The 15,556-nt window shown below is 51.6% G+C and overlaps 1 protein-coding gene across 1 annotated transcript; it reads right to left on the bottom strand.

Moving 5' to 3' along the window:
- Positions 1–295: 295 nt before the first annotated feature.
- Positions 296–14,080, bottom strand: CHRNB4 (cholinergic receptor nicotinic beta 4 subunit). Its single transcript, XM_045547543.1, has 8 exons — positions 13,969–14,080; positions 13,648–13,700; positions 13,425–13,440; positions 12,309–12,457; positions 5,728–5,772; positions 5,516–5,625; positions 3,834–4,818; positions 296–529 (listed from the first exon to the last, which is right to left on the bottom strand). Exons 1-8 carry the CDS (start codon positions 14,078–14,080, stop codon positions 389–391), a joined length of 1,611 nt encoding a protein of 536 aa, XP_045403499.1. The 3' UTR covers positions 296–388.
- Positions 14,081–15,556: the final 1,476 nt, after the last annotated feature.

Here is a 15,556-nt window from a genome sequence, read left to right as displayed (position 1 = left end):
CAAGTGCACAGGCACCAAGCGGGAAGGCTGGACAAGGGGACGGGCATGGAGAGGAAGGCCTGGATGCTGGCTCCATCCTGACACATCGCAGGTGCTGCCAGTGTGCTCATCTTTACCTCTGGTGCCAGGTGCAGGGAAGGAAATGAGCCTCAATTAAACTGTTCGAAGGCCCCTGCAGCCGGGGTTTCCTGGAGTTCCTCCAAGGCGTTCAGAGAGGACAGTCCACACCCCCCATCCTTGCCTCCCCACCGCCCCCCCCCAGCTGCTGTGGCTGGTTTAATGGGTTGAGGGCCGATGGTCACATGTTTATCTAGAGCCCCATCAGCCAAGACCCAGAAGAAAGCAGCAAGCTGCCCACCTGGCCACTCGCAGCCCCTCACCCCACAAGCTAGGGCCCCTCGGAAGGCGTGTGGGTCTGGAAGAGGGGAGGTAGGAAGAGCCCCACGGTGCCCAGGATGCACACAAACACAAAGACCCACAGGAACAGCCGGTCGACCACCATGGCCACGTACTTCCAGTCCTCAATGACCTGCAGGTAGACAGAGAGGCTGGTTACAGGTGCCAAGCACTAGAGTCCCTCCTTCCCCTGAGTCAGGGCTTCACTATCTGGTCAGGGACCCCACAGGCCACGGGCATGGCACCGAGTACTGGAGTGGCAAGATCTGAGTCCAAGGTTGGTCTCTCAGCTGGGCAACCTTGTGCCTCTCTGGGCATCCTCCACCTGGACCCATACCTGCCTGTCCCGCACATCACATTGCAGGGCCACTGGGACCTGGGGCTGCACAGAAAAGTGAGGAGTAGAAGGGGTCATTGATCTCACATATTCTGATTTTAAAACCGAATCTGGTTACAAATACAGGGGGATGAGGCCCGAGGACCGCAAGGCCCCTTCTTTTCATTTTTATCCCAAACCCTCTGCCTGAGCTGGTTCTGTCTAAAGGAAGATTTGGGGCCCACCTAGCTCAGTGGAGCGGGGCAAGGGGGGATTGCAGAACACCTGGAAATCCTACTGTTTAATTTGCTCGGTTCCATTCGCAGCAGCATCTGTGTTCTGTAATTAAGACCCACTCTCCTCCTGCTGCATCTTCTAGGTCTCTTTCTGTCTCTGCCATCTCTCTCTGTCTCTCACCTGCTCAGACCCGGCTGTGGGGTGTGAGGTTGGCAGAGACCTGGCTGGCCTCCAGAGGTGTCACCACAGATGGGCCTGCCTCCTTTGCACTGGGAGAGATGCCCAGAGAGAGGCCCGTGTGCCCAGCACCCTGGCCTCCCTCCCCCCTGCCTGTGTTCACACCCCACCTGTCAGCTCACCCACACATTCCTGGCAGAGAGGGCCCCATCTGAAGGCCCTGAAGGTCAGCAGAGGCTCCGGAGTTGGAAACGTGCCCGCAACAGGCAAGCTGACGTCAGTGACCCAATTTAGCAGGGCCCGTCAGTGGTGTGTGTCTACCCTCCAGGATAATCCTGACACGCCAGCCCCCACACTCCCAACCCAACACCCTGGCACCTGTCCCTAAGACGCAGCAGGCGCAGCACAGCTCCCGCACAGAGCACTCCTTGGCTTGCTTTGTGACAGTCCTAATTTCAAACAGCTTTTTTGTTGGGGGGTGTGTGTGCTTTCTTCCCTCTTTTTATATTTTTATGCTATTTATAGTGACCAGTTAATCACTAGGGTGGGTGAAGGTGCTGAAGATGAGAAGCGCCTGGCCGGGCTTAGGGGCGGGCAGGCTCTGGAAGGAGAAAAAGCCTCTTTTCTCCACCTGGACATGAGAAAGTCAACAACCGATAAGTCCACCATGTGTCAGTGCAGGGCAAGGCATTGGGAAGGGCAAGAGAGTTTAAGGACGTTGGATAGATTTGGGTAGAGAGCCTGGCCCTGCCCTGCGTCTGCTGTGTGATGCCAGGCAAGTCAGTGAATCTCTCTGAGCCTCCCTTTCCCCATTGTAAAATGGGGGTGCTAGTAACAGCCACTTCACAGGGCTCCTGGGAAGGTTAGCAGTGATGCACTTCAGCTCCTGGCAGAGTGCCTGCTTCAACAACGCCGGTGATTATACTAACAGTGGGTCTGCCTGGCTCCTTCCCTCAAGACAGGTAGAAACAGCAGGACGCCCATGAGTGCTGAGGGGGTGGTGAGGCCTTTAGGAGACAGAGTCCAGGGTGGGCGCTGGCTCAGCCAGGGGTGCAGGAGACAGTGCTTCTCAGCCTAGAATGTGCACAGGACACACCGGGGATCTGGCTAAAATGCTGGCTCCCGGATTCCTGCCCTGGAGATCCCGGCTCAGTCAGAAAGGGTGGCCCCAAAGCTGCAGTTTGGGAAGGTGCCCAGGTGGTTCTCATTTAACCAGCGGGGCCCCAGGCTACACGTTAACGTTTAGGAGCCAATGAATTAGGTGATGCTGAGCTACTGAATGGTTTTAAACTAAAAAACAGCATGATCAAATTAATTTTTCAGGAAGTGAAATCTGAGTCCTGTCCAGCTGTGCTTCTCAAACTGGAATGCACCTAGGAATCCCCTGGGGACCTGCTTAACATGCAGAATCTGAGTTAGCAGGTCTGGGGTGGGGCCTGAGAGTCTGCATTTCAACAGCTCCTGGGTGATGCCATGGCTGTGGGTCTGAAGACCACACTCGGAAGACTTATCTTGCGTCCTATATTCCATTTGTTAGCAATAATACATTTGCACAGTGTGATTTTGGAGCCTTTCAGCCTACTCTTTTCTCTCCTCTAACTAATGGAATGCCAGTGCTTCCCTTGGGAATGCAGCTAGTGAAAAGGTACCTCAGAGAGATAAGAACGAGATGTCCTCCTTTTTCTAAGCAGCTGCAAAGGGGGAGACACCACGTTATGTCATAAAAACCTGTTCAAAGAATCTGACCTGATAAGGTGTGGAAATGGGAACATTCACAAGAGTATGAAACTTGTTCTCCTGCCTGGTGCAGAAATGTGCGTGCAAATTTCAGTCATTGTCACATTCTGTGTTCAGTTATCATAAAATTGTCCTTAGAAATGTTATTTGTTCAAAGGAGTCGTTTGAGAGACCCAAACTCTAGCATTCATTGCTTTGTCCTGCAAACTTAACTTCTTTTTTAAAAATCTGTAATTCTAGTCATCTAACTTGATACATTTATTACCCTGGTAGCAATTATATTTTAATTGATGCTTCCATACTCCTGCAAGCATTTTGCAAGTCTGAAGAGGATGGGGGCAGATGATCTCCCTATGCCCCCATGCCCCAGCCCACCAGGGTTCCCTACAGGCTGCGGAGTCATCTCCCGGCCCACTGACAACCTCCCCTTTCCTCTTCTCAGCAGCAAAGCTGGCATAACCGGAAGTGCAGGGGAGTTAACGTCCTGGGGCTACCCTCAACCCACAGGGCATAGGAGCCGGTGGGTAAACGCCCCAGCCTTCCTCCAGGGGGATGATTCTGAGGCTTGTTCCCACGGCTCCCCAGAGGGTCTGCAAGAGGACTGAGCCCGGGAGCCCACAGCAGTATCCTGCTTATTCCACCCTCCACTGGCTTTCCTCCTCTCCCCACTCACTCCCCACCCTCCTCACTGCGCTTCCCAGCATCACCTTCCAAATAAACTCCCTGCACCCAAAAGTCTCCATCGCTGGGTCTGCTTCTGGGGAACCCAAAACAAACAAAAACAGACCATTGGTACTTCTTTCCTCTCCCCCTGAGCATGAAGCTATAATAAAACTCATTTCAGTTTTAGATTCCCTCTTCAAACAGAGTTTGAGAGTCCTTGTTTCATATGAATTTACTGGGAAATTGGTGCTAACTATCTGAGCCCTTTCTGTCAGGCAGGTGGGCAGGGGCTGGGCTAGCGACTCACACTCTGGTCTTCATCGTCACTCTTCATGTGCTGGGCGATGAAGCTGACGCCCTGTAACGCCTCCCGCACATCCTGCCGGAACCTCCCAGAGGACCTGAACCGGAAATCCCTGGAGTCTGGGCCGGCTGGAGATTTGGGAGCTGCAGAGGCGGAGTTCACAAAGTACATGGAGTTCCCATACAGGTTGGAGGGGCCGGCAGGGCCCACGGCAGAGGCGGCAGAGGTGGTGGCCTCAGTCTTCATCAGGCGTGACTGGCTGGGCTGGGGGACCCTGGCCGGGCTGCTGTCAGGGCCAGGGCGCTTCATGAAGAGGAAGGTGGGCAGCTTGTGTAGGAAGCAGCGCCTGACCCAGGGCGCCATGGTGTGGGTGCTGGGCGAGCGGTGGTGCACGTTGAGCACGCAGACGCTGGTGACGATGGAGAAGGTGACGAGCACCATGGTGAACATGAGGTACTTGCCGATGAGTGGCACGTCGAGGGAGGTGGGCGGCACGATCTTGGAGATGAGCAGCAGGAAGACGGTGAGGGCCAGCAGCACGGAGATGCACAGTGTCATCTTTTCACCACAGTCGGACGGCAGGTAGAACACGAGGATGGCCAGCGAGGTGATGAGCACGCAGGGGACGATGAGGTTGATGGTGTAGAAGAGTGGCTTGCGCTTGATGATGAAGTCGTAAGTCAAGTCCACGTAGCTGGGGTCCTGTGGGTTCACCGTCCTTCTCCCAGGGAGGGCCACGATGTCCCACTCACCACTAGGGGTGAAGTCGTCCATGCTGGCCGTGGGTGACATAAGGACCATGTCGATCTCCGTGTGGTCGTAGGTCCAGGAGCGGAACTTGAGGGTGCAGTTCTGCTGGTCGAAGGGAAAGTGCTTCACCTCGATCTTGCAGGCGCTCTTGTAGATGGCAGGGGGCAGCCACCGGATGCTGCCGTTGGAATGCACCACCACGTTGGTGTAGACAGACACCTCATAGGTCCCGTCGGCGCTGGGGTGGGGGCGGTGCAGGGAGAACACCATGAAACCCATGGACAAGGCCTGGCCTGGCCTCAAAACTCACCTCTTTAGGACTATTTCCCACTAATCACCCTTCCCACCCGCCAGGGCCTCACTGAAAGGGACTTGCTTTTCTTAGCAACCCTGCGGTAGAGAGAGCCCTACTATGAAGCCCTCTGAAGGCTTCCCCTGGAATAGCTCTGTAAGCCTCACAATAGTCCAGTGAGGCGGGTTTTATTATTATCCCCATTTTACAGACAGGAAAGCCAAGGCCCAGAGGAGTTAAAGTGACTTTTTCAAGGTCAGAAAACTAGTAAGCAGTACAGCTGAGATTTGAACTCAGGTCTCTGTGCTACTGCTGGTATAACTATGACCCAGGAAGAGTCTCTTTAGCTCCCTCCACCTACCTAAGATACCTACGCACAGTAAGTCAGTGCGGCCGGCAGCCAGCACTGACAAAGCAACTGAGGCTCAAAAAGACAGTGTGGAGGACAGAAAGAGCACTGGGTCCCGGTGAGGCCCCATCTGCGACTGAGGGCACTGGGTCTGCTCATCTCCGTGCCCTCCAGCTTGAGGTCCGGGTGGAGCACAGATGGGGCCCCGGGGTTGGACTTGGGCCTGGATGACCAGGGGTTGGGCCTGCTGCCCGGCCAGGCTGTCACCAGGCCTTGGCCAACCCTGCCACTCACTTGTTGTAAAGCACAATGTCAGGCAACCAGACGCGCTTTGCGGGGATCCGCAGGATGTTCACGCCCTCGTAGCGAGAGCTGTTCCAGGCCAGGCGGTAGTCAGTCCATTCCTGAACAGACAGGCAGGGCCCTGTCACTTGTAGGTCCATCACCATCAAAGGGCAGCACTGGAGGAAACATCTCCTGGGCTGGGGACCCTGCAGGGCACTTACCTGTTTCAGCCAGATGTTGGTGGTCATGATCTGTTCCCGCTCATTCTGGGGAGGGAAACGGAACTGTCAGTTCACAGGGAAGGAGGAGCCCTCACCAATGGATCATGCTTTGTCATGCCAAAGGCTCTGAGCTCCAGGCCCACGTGCTCGACTGCCACCCAACATCTCTTGGATGGCTCAAAGGCATTTCACCCCCAGCATATCTGAGACAAAGCTTATGACCCCCTCCCCCTGCGCCTGGTCCTCATTTGGCATTGCTGTCTCAGTGCTTGGCACCCCTAGCCATTGAGTCCCACAAGCCAGAACCCTGGGAGTTGATCTGATACTCTGCTCTCAGATCCACCAGTAAGTCCTGCAGGCTGTGTCTCCTACATGCATCTCAGATCTGCTTCTTTCCATCTCTGCTGCCACCATCACCTGTCACCTGGACTGCTGCAGTAGCCCCCTGACCGGTCTTCCTGCTCTGCCCTGGCCTGCCTTTAGTCTGTTCTCTGCAGAGCAGACAGGGGAATCCTTTTAAAATCTCAACCCCTTAGACTATGTCGCTCTGCTCAAACCCTCCACTGCTTCCCTGTCTCGTCCAAAGTAAAAGCCAAAGTCTCGCCCTGGGTCTATAATGCCCTAACGATCTGCCCCCACCGTCCCCCTACCCCGATTTGCTCCATTACCTCATATCTCAACACTGTGCCACTTGCTCGTTCCCATTCTGCCATGCGCTTTGCTTCTGCCTTTGCACACATTGTTCCCTTCACCCTAGAAATCCACCACGATGGCTTCCTCCCTTTCTTCAGGTGTCAGAAATGTCACCTTATCAGAGAAGTCTTCCTCAACCTTCCTACATAAAACACCCCATCTTATTTTTCTTCCTCGCACTTATCACCCCTGGACACGATTTATCTATTTGTGTATTGTCTGCCACTTCCCACTAGAATCCAAGGACCTTGAGGAAAGAAGGCGTCAGGTACTCAATAAATATTTTCTGAATGAGTACATGAATCCTACCACAGTAATCCAGGCCACCATTGTCCATCTCTCACCCGGACCACTGCAAGCCCCTCCACGCTGATGTATGTCCATTCTGCACACCACACCCACTCACACACACGCACACATCTATCCTTCCTGTGCAGCCAGAATGACCTTCCCAAAGGTTCTGCCATTTCCCCCCTCAATCTTATCCCTGTTTAGGTCACTTCCTTGGCTTCCTTCACATACAGAATAAAAACTCCTTCACAGGGTCTACAGGCCCTCGTCAACTTTCCCAGTCTCCTTTCACCTCCCTGTGCCCCTTTATTCTGTGCTCCAGTGCCCTTGGCCTTCTTTAGCTCTTTGAATGTGTCTCGTGCTTTCACTCTGTGCTATTTTTCCTGCCTCCTCTTCATCAAGATAACTTCCAGCATCCTAATATCACCTTGGGACTCACTTCCTCAAGGAACCTTTCCTGAACTCTCAACTGGGGAATGTATCAGTAGGATAAGGTTGGGCTGCTAGTAATAGACAGCCCAAGTAACACAGGCTTGGCTTCAATAAGGGAGACGTTTACGTCCCCCTCACATAACAGTTTGGACATATATGGTGGTTCTGCTCTACAAAGTTCTTAGGTACCCAGGTTCATCCCAGCTTTGTTCTCTACCCCATCTAGAGTGTGCACCTCATCTGCATGGTCCAAGATGACTGCTGGAGCTCCAATCACAACACCCATGTTCCAGGATGTTGGGGGGAAGGGTAAGAGGAGGGAGGAGGATACATGCCAATCATCTCATTGTGCTTATTTAGGCCATTTACATTTAATGTAGTTGCTAATATATTTGGGTTTAAACCTACCATTTATCTATTTTCTGTTTGTTCCCTTATCTCTCTCTCCTTGATTTGTTTTGGATTAATTATTATTCCAATTTCTCCCCATAGTGACATGACTCTTCTTTTAGTAGTTACCCTTGGGGCTACAATATACATACTTGACTTTTTAGAATCTAATATAAATTATTACTTTTACCACTTCTAAAGCAAGACAAGGACTTTAGAACATTTCAACTCCATCTACCCCCTCCTGACTTTTGGGCTACTATTGTCATGTGTTTAGTTATACATACAGTTGAACTCTTGCAAGATATTTTTATTGTTTTATAGTATCAATCAACTGAAAATCCATCCATATAGTTACCCTGTTGTGCTTCATTCTTTCTTACATATCTGTGTTTCCATCTGGGATCACTTTCCTTATGGTAAAAGAACCTCCTTTAGCATTTCCTTTAGTATTTGGATCTCCTAGCATTAATTTCTCTCTCTCTCTCTCTTTTTTTTTTTTTTTGGTCTGATAAAAATCTTTGTTTCACCTTCATTTTCAAAGGATAGCTTCAAAATCCTTGTCTAACTCTAGGTTTGCAGTTTTTTTTCCTGTAGTACTTTAAAAAATGTCATTCTGTTTTCTGGCTTCCATTTTCAGCTGTTAGTCTTACTGTTCTTGGGGTTTTGTTTTTGTTTTTGTTTTTCCTTCTTTTTCTGGATACCCTTAAGATTGTCTCTTTGTCTTTGGTGGTCAGGAGTTTGAGTGTCACATACTCGAGTGCGCTTTTCTTTGTGTTTGTCATCCATAGAGCCTCTTGAATCTGTAGCTTAATATCTTTGATCAGTTTTGGAAGTTCTCAGCCAATATCACTTCAAATATTGCTTCTGTCTTATTCTTTATCTTCCTTTTGGGATTCCAAATATACATGTTAGACCTTTTTTAAAAAATATCATACACCATATTATCTTCTTTTCTATATTTTTCATCCTTTTTTTCTTTCTGTGGTTTGTCTAGATGTTTTCTATTGACCTCTCTTCCAGTTAACTAATCGTCTCTTCTGTTATGACCAATATACTATTAAATCTATCCAGTGAATTTTTTCCAATGAGTTTTAAAGTTTTTATATGTGTTTAGTTTGGAATTTACCTTAAATTCTTATTTATAATTACCAGTGTTCTGGAGAAATTCTGCATCATTATAGTTTTCTTGAATACATTAATATTAGTTATTTTCTTTTTAAGAAAATTTGTTTATTTTCAATTGTGGTAAAATACACTTATCAGAAAATCTACCATCTTAATGCAGTTACTTTAAAGTGTGTATCTGATGACTTTAATATCTGGACCATCTGTGTGTCTGTTTCTGTTGCCTTTTTCCTCCTGATTTTTTTTCTCATTGTCTTGTCTTATGGAATGCCCAGTGAATTTTTATCTGATTTTATCTTTCTCTAGAGAGAATTTGCTCTGGCTTTATGGCAGGCAGTTGGAGCAGGGGCAGATCACCTTAATCCAGGCTGGGACTGAGCTGGTTCAAAGCAAGTTTCAGTTTTTGTGAGGCTGATCTATTTTTTATTCATTTTTACTCCTACAGGTGGCCCTTCCAGGGTCCCCACCAAGGTCCCATTTCCTTAGTGGGACCCCAACTCCCACTGTGTCATTTCAGCCCTGTGACAGTGCCAAACATTCAGCTAGGCTTCCCAGCCTCTTGGCTACCACTTAGTGCTCAGTTTTTTAGCTTCTTGGCCCTTTACCATTTACCGATCATCAGATGTAATGGAAAGCACCCCAGACTGTCAAGGTCAGCTCCTGGACCCTGGCCACTCAAGTCCTGGCTAAGGTCTCCAATCACCTTCAAACAGATTTTTTTTTTTGGAGGTACTTTTTGTCCAGCTTTACTAATTGTTCTTGTGGGGCCGGGCGCGGTGGCTCATGCCTGTAATCCTAGCACTCTGGGAGGCCAAGGCGGGTGGATCGCTCAAGCTCAGGAGTTCAAGACCAGCCTGAGCAAGAGTGAGACCCCGTCTCTACTAAAAATAGAAAGAAATGATCTGGACAGCTAAAAATATATATAGAAAAAAATGAGCCAGGCATGGTGGCGCATGCCTGTAGTCCCAGCTACTCGGGAGGCTGAGGCAGGAGGATCGCTTAAGCCCAGGAGTTTGAGGTTGCTGTGAGCTGGGCTGACGCCACGGCACCCACTCTAGCCTGGGCAACAGTGCAAGACTCTGTCTCAAAAAAAAACAAAAACAAAACAAACAAAAAAAACCAAAAAACTAATTGTTCTTGTGGAGAGGTTAGTCTGCAACAAGCTACTCTGCCATTACTGAAAGTTGAAAACCTTCACCTGTCTTTAAAAAAATATTTTTAAAGTTGAGATATATAATAATTTACATACAGTGAAATGACAGCTCTGTAATGTACAGTTTACTCAGCTTTAACAGCTGTATTACCCATGTAACCCACCTCCTTTCAAGACACAGACCATTTCTATTATCCAGAAAATTCACGTTTGCCTCAGTCCCACACTCCCCTGCACACCCCCAGCAGCTGCTGAATGTATCTGAGGACATTAGTATAGGACTCTGGCCTCTCCAAAAGAGCTGCTTTGAAAAGCATACTTGTCTTACCCAGCACTAAATCCACCTGCTCTCTAGAAATTTCCATTTAAAATTTTTTATTGTTTTAGAGATGTCGTCTCACAGGTGCATGCCACTGCGCCTGGCTAGAAATGTCCATCTTTAAACTGGTTGTGCCTATAACCCTCCCTCCTCAAGAAACAAATAAACCTTGAGAAATAGAAGGAACACTCCCCACCAAAACCTGATATTTATTCTGCACAAGGTCTCAGGAATCTGGCAGCTCCCAGTGGTACTTGCAGGGGTGGGGGCTGGTGGCTATGTTCCCTCCCACTTCTGGTGGCCTCTATCACCCCACAGGGCCCACAGAGCAGGTCTAGCAGGGGCAGCCTGAGCCTGGAGCACAGCAGAGCCGCCGGCCTGTTCACGAGCACCAGGGTGCAAGCTGCACGGCGGCAGCTGGGCTCGCCCATTAAGCAAGAAGCCCTTGGCTGGACAATAATCTCAGACACCAGCCTGGTGAGACCTGGCTGAAAGCCCTTGTTCCTTCCAGTCCCCCTGGAGAGTGAGGGACAAAGAGTACAAAGCTCTACATCCCTCTCCACTCTTGGGCTGTGGTCCCTCCTAGGGGAGGGAGCCAGCTGTTAATTTGGCCAAAGCCTCATTGAGGCCTATAGATTTGAGGAGCTGGGTTTGTGGGGGCCAGTTGTGCTGCAGAGAGAGGCTAGAGATTAAGACGGTAGTCACCTGACCAGAGGAACTTCAGCCCCCCAGGTTGCCTCCTTCCCCATGGCTGGACATAGTGCTCTGCCCTCTCCCCTCTGAACCTGCCCTCAGAGCTGCTTCTAGGCACAGGGTAACCCTGTGGGTAGGGACATGGGAAGGTTTACAATGGGTCATAATTCCCTCAACACCCCAACTCAGAGCAACAGAGGGGAGAAGGGAAAGTCCCTGGCACCTCGGTCTTCCTCAGCAGCACCCACCCCTGCCCCCAGCCACATGAATGCTGCAATCCTCTCCTCCTTTACTTCCTGCAGCAATCATCCTCACCTGCCCAGACCCTCACCCACCTGCCTCTGGTCCTGCCCCTACACCTGGGCCTCTGTACCCATCAATTTCCCCCACCTGGTTCTTATTTTCCCCGATAACTAGAGGGTACATGAGGCCATCTGTTGAGCAGACTCAGGGAGACACTATGGTGGGGCTGTGTGGACAAGGAGGAGAAGCGTGGAGTCCTATTGGAGACCCAGCTGAGCAGGGTCTACAGCAGGCCCATTGGCTGCCTACGCAGTGGTCATCCTGCTCCCACCCTCTTTTCTTCTGTGTTAACAAAACCCTGACTTCATTGACTAATGGATACCCATGACCTTTGTGAGCCCCCCGGCCTCCTTGCCATGTGTTGGTAAATCTAAGCCAACTGTTGTCATTTCACTCCTCTGGCCAATGGCTGGCCAGGGCTTGGCGTGGGCTATGGCTCTCCCAGTGAGATATAAGGGGCTGCCTAGGGGGCAGGTGTCTGCGGAAGTTTTCCACATACTTGAAAAGGAGCCTAAAAAAGGATTTGCAATTTCCTGCCACGGACACTGTCACGTGAGGATTTTATGTTTGGAGCTGTGGCTGCCATCTTGTGACTGTGAGGAAAAAACCAGAGAGTTGCAGAGTGTTGATATCACTGACAACAACCAAGAGTCCTGACATCGTGGAATTACTGAATTAACCAACTCTGCAATTACTGGCCTGCTCACCTGTTATATAATGTAATATTAATACATGTGCTTAACATTTCAGCCACTCTTAGTTGGATGTTCTATTACTTGAAGCCAAGGCATGTTAATTGATACTGAGATCACGGATTTGCAGGTGGCTCCAAACTGTGGAGCTAGGATGCACAAAGTGGGTAGGACACCCAGGCAAGGAGAACGGCATGTGCAAAGGCCCAGATAGCATTTTTGGAACGAAAGAATCATAACTTAGAGGCAGGCTCAGGACCCTCAAAGTTTAGGCAAATTTCTTAACTTATGGATATGATAAAAGATCAGATGAACAATCTAGGACCTTGCCCAGAAACCTGGGCAATGCCAGAAGTAAAACTCAAGCTGCCTGACTCCCAGCCCTGCACACTGAAGGGCTGCCCCTGTCCCCAAGCCCTGGCAGGGGCACTGAAGACCCAGCCCGCCTCCCCTCCTGCGCCTCCCCACGGCTGCCCTCTGCACCTACCACGCTGATGAGCTGGGCCAGGGAGAGCTGCAGCTGGATGGAGACGAGCTGCGAGGAACTGGTGGCCGGGCGGATCAGGCTGTTGTAGCGGGTTTTGTTCAGAAGGTCGTCCATCAGCTTCTCCTCCGCGTTGGCCACACGGCAGTCCCCTGGGAAAAGACATAGTCAGACCTGCTGGGCCCTCTCCCAGCTGAACCCCACTGCAGCTGACGGCAGCGAAGGGGAGAGCTGAGCGGGCCAGGGAGCACAGGTGCCCCAGGCTGAAGCAGCTAAGGGGCTGGCAAGGCTGCCTCTCCTTGGGGACTTCAAATTAAATACCTTCAAGTCAGAGCTCAGCTCGTTCCCCCCGTGCCACACCTCTTCCTCCTCCTGTTCCTTCTAGCAAGGAATGGCACCCCACACTCTAGACATCTAGAAATTGGGCAGCTCTTCCCGCCCCCTCCCTGTGATCATCCAAGTGGCCATCCAGTCCTGTCTATTTTACTTTCCAAGTCCCTCAGTCTGTCCTCTCATCTCCACTGCTACAGCAATGGCCCCAGCTCACCACCCTTGGGCCAATCCAGTAGCTTTCTTGTTAATATCCCACCCCCATTCTGCCCCTGTTGTCCATGTACCATACAGTGCCAGAGTGGTCTTTTTATAACAAACTGGGCTGGGGCCCGTCCCTGCCCACAACAAATGTTTTGGCTTGACATTCAAGGCCCGTTGCCTGGGCACTGGCTCATGTTTCTCGACGTGATTTTCTCCCACCTCTCTGTGTCTGCTGCAGGCCCTCTATATCCCAGCCATACTCCACTGCTCGCCTTTCCCCACGTGGCCTTCACCGTCTCACTTCTTGGTCTTCGAACACCTCTTTCTTCTGCCAGGACTGCCCCCAGCCCTCCAGCCATGAAATACCTGAGTGGCTATTTTGTGCCAGGCACTGTGCTATGTGCTTGGGATAATGGCAAGCAAGAAACCAGAAACAGTTCCTGCCACCTGAGAGCTCACAGTGCAAGGGAGGAGCACCATCACGCAAACGTGTGTTGTGTGCAGAACCGGATGCGGGCTGGTGCTTTCCATGAGAGGAAAACAGCACTGAGACGGGGCATTTTCTGGGTTCAGACTTAGACCTACAGAGCACTAGGTCCCTCTGAGACACCAAAGAGGGGGTCCAGCTGGCAGCTGGTTCCTGGTCTGGAGCTAAAGGAGAAGTCTTAGCTCAGAGCCACGTTCAAGACCCAGCTTAAATGCAGCGTCCTGCAGGGAAGCCCCTTGGGCTCCACAACCCGAGATCTGCCACTCTTCACATCCCAGGTCTCTGCCAAGTGGGATTTGGGGCTTTGTCTCATCCCCTCACCTGTCTGGGAGTGAAGGTGCAGTTCAGGGACTTGAGCGCATGTACTCTGCTGTCTTCAGGGAGAATATGTCAGGTATAGGTGCAGTGGCACCTCAGAAAGAGGGAGACTCAGAGGAGAGGCAGGGACACCTGAGCAGGAGAGCCCAGGAGCAGAAAAGGTGATGGGAGTGAGCAGAGGAAACACAGTTGGGGCAGGATAGCAGGTGGGAGGATCAGGGAGTAAGGGAGGCTGTAGAGTAGGGGTGGGGACACTAGCAGGGGCTCACCAGGCTCAGGAGTGAGACTGCATCTTCCCCCAAGAGCCAGTTTACTGAGTCTCACCAAAGCACTCCCTCTTTGGGTGGGGCCAGAGGGCCTGGAACAGGGATGCCCAATTGAGCAAGTCTGAGGCAGGCGGACTCTTGGGTGGGTGCTGGGCTGGACACATGGCCATGGGGAGCAGCCGCCACCCTGCCTATACCATGCACTTTCCAACTCGCTGCCTATCTGGAGCAGATGCAATATTTAGTGCCTTGTGTAAGATGCTCCTAGTGCACCTGCTGCCTGCTGTCCCTCCCCCAGACTGCCCCGGGCTCTTCAGAGGGGGGTCCTATGGATGCTTGGCCTAGATTGTGAGCCCTGCCTCCCATGCCCTGAATCCCCCTCTCCCAGAGGCCAGCTGCTTGCATATCCTGGAAGCCAGTCCATAGCCTCAGGCTACAGCTGAGCCCTTCCCACAGCCCTTCTTCAGTATATCCATTGGGACTGGCCCCTCATTTCATAGAGAGGGGTGTGTCTTGCCCAAGCCCATCTGGTATGTCTGAGGCAGCTCTGGGATCGTAATCTGCAGCTCCCAGCCCCCAACCCTGCAGTACTGGGGGAGGCTGCATCCCACGTCTCTGAAGTCCCAGGAGGCTGGTCCAGCTGGGCTTCCGGGAGTCCAGGGCTGCTCTGTAGGCTGTGGGGGCTCATGTTCCAGCTCTGAGCCCATCTGATGTGTTCAGTTTGCTCACTTTTGGGCCTGTCCTACCTCTCAGGCATTCAGACGACCCCGAGGGACTCTCCCCCATGTTGAGGATCAGGTATGATGACCAGGTATGGGCTCCAGAGTTAGAGGTTCCCAGATCTTTAGATCGTTCGTCCCAACCCTCGTTTCTCAGCTGGGGAAACAACCGAGACCAACGAGGGGAAGGAACTTTCTCAAGGACCCCCAGTAAGTCAGAAGCAGAGCCAGGTCTAAGAGCCCCTTTCAGGCAGAGGCCCTCCCCTGACCTCTGTGCCTTCTTCAGTGCCCCGTTAACTTCCCCATAAGGAGAGTGCCCCTGCAGAGGCCGTAATTGGTGCTGTCTGGGGTGGGTGTGTGCCCGTGACTGCGCCCGTGTTTGTACTTGTGAGTGTGTGGCGGGGCGGGGTGGGGGGTGAGAATGAGCAGCAGAGGTGCTGTGGCTGGGATGCACCCCTTGTCCCCCAAAAGGGGGGGTGGGGAAGCCCAGGACCGCACGTGTTTAGGCTTCCCAATCTGCTGCTAGATGCTGGTGAGGCCTGCTGGGCTCAAAAGACGGGGACAGGCCTTTCATCCCCAGCTGACAGGGGTGGCTCAGAATGGGTGGAAGCCTCTGGGACACAGCTGGGGGTCACATCCCAGCCTGTGGGCCGACAGAGTCAAACAGAGGCCGCCACTAGGGGTCAGTCATGATCCAGTGATTCCGATGGGGAGTGGGCCCACCAGCCTCTGTCCAAGGTCTTGCCTTCCAAAGCCTTCCCTGGAAAAATCGCTCTCCTGCAGAGAGGGGCTAATGATCTGAGAGGAAGCCATAGCTAGATTTATAAACTGTGTCAGTGGGTGTATGTCTAATTTGAAAAAAGCATATCTAATTTAAAAATCTATATTGAAGATATAACTACTGTTTTGGAATACAAACTACAGAAA

Source organism: Lemur catta, chromosome 1 (genome assembly GCF_020740605.2).
Source record: "Lemur catta isolate mLemCat1 chromosome 1, mLemCat1.pri, whole genome shotgun sequence".
Lineage (NCBI taxonomy): Eukaryota > Metazoa > Chordata > Mammalia > Primates > Lemuridae > Lemur > Lemur catta.
Note: the sequence above shows the minus strand (reverse complement) of the source record. Positions and strands in the feature narration are given on the sequence as shown.